This window comes from Buceros rhinoceros, unplaced genomic scaffold, assembly GCF_000710305.1.
Source record: "Buceros rhinoceros silvestris isolate BGI_N320 unplaced genomic scaffold, ASM71030v1 scaffold30270, whole genome shotgun sequence".
NCBI classification, from domain to species: Eukaryota; Metazoa; Chordata; class Aves; order Bucerotiformes; family Bucerotidae; genus Buceros; species Buceros rhinoceros.
The window spans coordinates 1-4800 of NW_010388381.1; the positions used below are offsets into that span (position 1 = coordinate 1).

The following is a 4800-nucleotide window of genomic DNA, read 5'->3' on the forward strand; positions in this document are numbered from 1 at the left end:
GGACAGCTCACGCCTGGCTGCGTGAGCGTTTGCTCCTCCCGGTCCCCTGGATGCCCCGGCCGAGCCGCAGGGTGAGGTCCTGCCGCTGGAGAGCGCTTCGGCCACGGGCTCCTCCCGTTCCCCACCGCTGCCCGGCGCTCCGCCAGGCGCTCACAGCGGCTCACAGTCACTCCCGCGGGGCGGCAGCATCCCTGGCGACGAACGATTTTGCCTTTGTAATAAGTTTATTTCAACTTGCTGGTACTTCTGCCGAGGTCTGTAATCTTCTCCAAGGGAAATGTTCGCTCGTTTACCAAAAATGTCTCTCTCCTGCCCTCCCATTCTGCAGATCGCTCTGCCAGGTGAACAGTGGGCGCTGGCAGGGACAGTTCCCAACAGAAATACATCTGTTTGAGACCACGTATTTAATTTTAAGTTTGTTTTGTGAAGTAGTGTTGTCTCAGAGAATACAAAGTTTTATTTAAGTGGATAACTGCAATAATTTAAGGTCCCCTGAGAGCATCTGTATTCCCAGACATGGGTTTCACTCCTTATTAAGGTGAAGATTTACATGAAAGCTTTGGTGAAACGTTGGTGTCAATCTCCAGGTTGTGCACAAAGTCTTCTTCTGCTGCCATCAGAATCAGCTGGGGCGCGGGTCTGCGGCGTTTGCATCCGTACTTCAGGCACTTGTGTAATGTAATTTGAAAACAAAGAACTTTGTATGTCCATTGCACTATTCCAGCTCCTTGTTCTTTTATGTCCAGATAAACAATTAATCCCTGTGACCTTTTGGTCTAAAATCTGGACTTGCTACTAAACAGCTTCTTCACTTGCAGCTGCAAGTGTGTCGCTTGTTCTGCCGCTGCGTGGCAGAACATTCATAGTCACTACTAGTTGCTTCCATACATATTCCACACAAGCAGAATCACTATGCAGCAAGGAAAGAGGAAAATGCGATGAACTCGTTGAACACGTTGCAGGAATACATATTAGCTGAATTCACAATTTATTCTTCTCCTTTACGTAGGAGGTGTGTGGTGGGCACCTCGCTTTCAGGGCCTCAGTGAGCTTCCTCTTGAAAATCAGAATAATCTTGTTATTGCTTCTGCTTAAATGACTGAATGAATATTTCAAGAATTGCTTTGTTAGAGTATTATTTATTCTAATTTGATTATTGGCTGAACTTAATCTTACTTTTGATTAGTTTTACAATGCTTATGAATTAGTACCTCATTTTTGTGAGGAAGAAGGCTGCACTTTTTCGAGGCAGAGCATAATGCAGCCATATGAGTCGCCCACGTAACCTGGTCACATAATCTCATTGTTAAGCTGGAGAATTCTGCTGTCGGTAAAACTTTTATGTGATTGCTGTGAATGTATCGTGTCCCACTGTGTCTTTTAAATAGCCACTATATGTAGAAATACACTGTAAATACATCAATGAACGAGCGAGAGTTCCTAATGATATGCCTGTAATATCTAAAATGACTTTAAAGTAATACTTTTTTTCTTTCTAGAAAACTCCGGAAGAGAAAGAAGTCTGAAACAGGGCTGCAGGGAGTGACTGGAGAATGGTTTGAAGAAATACAGAGAAAAAAATTTCAGAATTACGCTGATGTCAATGGAATGCTGAAACCACCATTAGAGCATCAGCTAAGGAAGAGCAAAACCACCAGTGAGTTGCGTTTTTCTGTTTCCTTATCTATATGATAACTGTCACCAAACCAATGGATTTCAGAGTGTAATAGCTAAGGAGTTTCTGAAATGATGCACTGAGTTTCTTCTCATGTCAAAGTTTTACAAAAAGGTGTTCTCAAAATGACTGTTCCTTTAAGCAGATTCTGTTAAAAGCACAGCTGGGAGTCACAACAGAAAATCCCTGGTATTTTTATCTCATGGTTAAAATCACAGAACAGGTTGGAAGGACACAGGAAGATCACCTGGTCCAGCCTTTCGTGGGAAAGTGAGCCTGGATGAGATGATCCAGCACCCCATCCAGTCACACCTTGTAAACCACCAGGGATGGGGATGCCCCCATGGCCCCGGGGAGGTTGTTCCAATGACTGATTGTCCTCACCTTAACAAATTTCCTTCTAAATCAAGATGAAGGTGCTGTGAATATAAGTGGTAGTTTCCCAATCGAAGAAGCAATATTTACTTTGTACAAAACCCGCTTCAGTTTTACCTCATTTTCTTAAAGAAACTAGAAGCACCTACATGACATTTGGAATGAGTCAGTGATCTGGATTTGGGTGAGAGAGGTTTGACTGTACCAGTGGAAAACTCCTCCTGGGCTAAAGCTGGGCTAGTGCTGATTACCAGGGCAGCTGACAGAGCCTGGAAAGCTGAGCTGATCAGGAAGCAGCTTCTGGAGATCTCATTTTACAGGTTCTCTTGCCCATCCAAAATGAAAGTGCGCATGAAACCTGGTGTCTCTGTTCCAAGCGTGGCATTCTCTACTGTCTGCTTCATCTTCCATCCAGAGAGTTTTCATGCAAAATAGATGCTTTTATTCCACTGACATTTCTGCATGTTTTTCATGCTTTAGAGCTCTTCCTATTTGTGCTTCATAGCAACTGGAAACAGAGTCATAATATTTCAAAAGAAATTGAGACCCTAAAAAATTTCCTGGAACCACAGACCTGCACAGAACAGATCTCTGTCTTCCCTGACCATTTTTCTCCAACATCCCCTCCAGTCCACAGCTATCTGCTGTTTTCCTCTGTCAGAGGTGGTCTGATCGACATGTTAGCTGACTAAACTCTGCGTAACTGTTCTCTGGTATTTAACTTTGAAAGCTGCTGTTTCTGTTTCAGGTACGAAGAAGGGGTTGTGCACCCTTGTCTGGTATTGCCAGCTGTGTCAGTCGGTTTAATACCTACGCGTTGTACGCGCGAGCCTTGCTCTGTCCACATGCCTAGACTACTACCCCCCAGCTACGACAGAGCGCTATTAGAACTCTCCTGATGTCACCTTCATTGTACCACCAAGAGGTTAGGCTCTGGAAGGGGTGAAGGATGCAGCGTTTTGTAACACACAGCGATTGTCACTGAAGTGAAAGCCACGCGTTGCACACAGGGTTTATATCACACGAGGTGAATTATTCACTTCGCTTTGGACGAGCTCCAAAATGCTGCCCCGTGCTGTTGTTATCAGTGATGCTTTGCTCTCATTTCTGGCTTTGCTTTCTCCAGCAGTGGTTGATAAGCCGTTTGCAGGCTGTTGTATTGTTTCAGGCACGTGATGTTTTAAATGGAAAAAAAAATAAGATGCAGCGCCTTATTCTGAGCGATGTCTTATGGAAAGATATGTCCTTATGTCCTCCAGTATCCTGTGGATGTTTTCGTAGCAGACTCTGCAGTTTCTTTCCCTGATCTGTGAGCAATACTCATCTTCTCCTTCACACCAATTGCCTGCTGCTTTTACAGGCAGACTGGGTTTATGTTCTGTTTGAGGAAATCAAATCATAACCTCGCCAAAGAAATCAGTCATGATATCTTGCATTTAAAATACAGTTCTGATACCGAGTTTACAGCAGAAAAAAATGTACTCCAGTGGGCATGGGAATCCCATCATAAAGAATTGTGTGGTACACATCTTAGTATGAATTACTGCTATGTAGTTACAGTACGGTCTGTTAAACCATTTTATACTCAGGGTTGTCACATTTATATTTCTTAAAAAGATGAAAAGAAAGTGACTGATGACTGTGGGTGCCTCAATTTTCAAATCTCTAATTTGCCTGTATTTTTAAATGGTTCTGGTTTTCAGTGGTTGAGTGCTGATTACTTTCTGGAAATCAGTCTCATTCATCTCACATGAATCACCCAAACCCAATGATATTTCTTGAAACTTTAGACCTGTTTATCTTTCTTTTAGTCTTCTAGTTAGTGTTTATAAACCAGCATGTCACAGTCTGTCCAAAAATGACAATAAAACTGCATTTTCTTGGCATAGAAGGTAAGCAGAAGAAAATTCTTTCTGAAGACATAACTTTTGAACTGTATTTTAATACTGTATTTGGTAAGAACTTGAAACATACCAAATTTTATGATTTTTTTAGATCATAAAGAATTAAAAATGTCATCCTGCACAAATCCTCAAGCACAGAAGAACACTTCAGCTTCCTTTCTGGGGTTCAGATCACCTTTTGCTTGGCTTTTCTCCTTTAGAAAATCAAGGAAAAACCAGCCTCAGAAGGAACCACGGTGAGCTATAATCACAGCATACATTATCTCCATCTGTAAAAAAAGGCTGTGCATTGTTCTGTGTTTTGCTTAGAAAACTTTGTTAAAATTATTTTTCCAGTCTCTTGCTTTTCATCTCACTGGGAAGACTGGTATTTTACTTGGTCATGTAAAGAGAGATTGTCTGTTCTGTGTCAGGAGAATGAGGACTAAGTGACAAGTAACAGGTAACGTCCCTTGGCTACAACTGTTCTGCTCAGGTTTTGCATAAAGGGTTTAAGTGTGTGAAAGTCCCTAGACTCAGCATCGGCTGCATCCTGTTGAATTCCCTCTCAAGAGGACAAGGCGAAAGGCACATGGTTATCTGGTGCCCTGTGGCTTCGATGTAACAGGAAAGAGTCGCTTTCCCAGGCCAGGGCAGGGAGTGCTGGCCCCAGGCAGCTCTGCCGCATCAGTTCCCACCATTTCTAGCCCAGAGGCAGCTTAGGGGCCGGCCTGCAGTTTAGCTGCAGCTGGGCAAACAGGACGGCTCTCCAGCGCTTTTGTCTTCTGGGCTTCATCAGGGCTCTGGTTTCAAGAGAACTGAACCGAAGGTGCTCTCACACGCCGCACAGTGCTGCCGCTGGAAGAG

General features: G+C 43.4%; 1 protein-coding gene across 1 annotated transcript in view; it reads left to right on the plus strand.

Moving 5' to 3' along the window:
• Positions 1-1499: 1499 nt before the first annotated feature.
• The window catches only part of EXPH5 (exophilin 5), a gene marked incomplete at its 5' end in the record, with an annotated part of 16421 nt that continues 13120 nt past the window's right edge, over positions 1500-4800 (plus strand). The window contains 2 exons of the mRNA XM_010145752.1: positions 1500-1657; positions 4046-4190. Of these exons, the coding sequence (XP_010144054.1) occupies positions 1500-1657; positions 4046-4190 (303 nt within the window). The remainder of the gene's footprint in view (positions 1658-4045; positions 4191-4800) is intronic.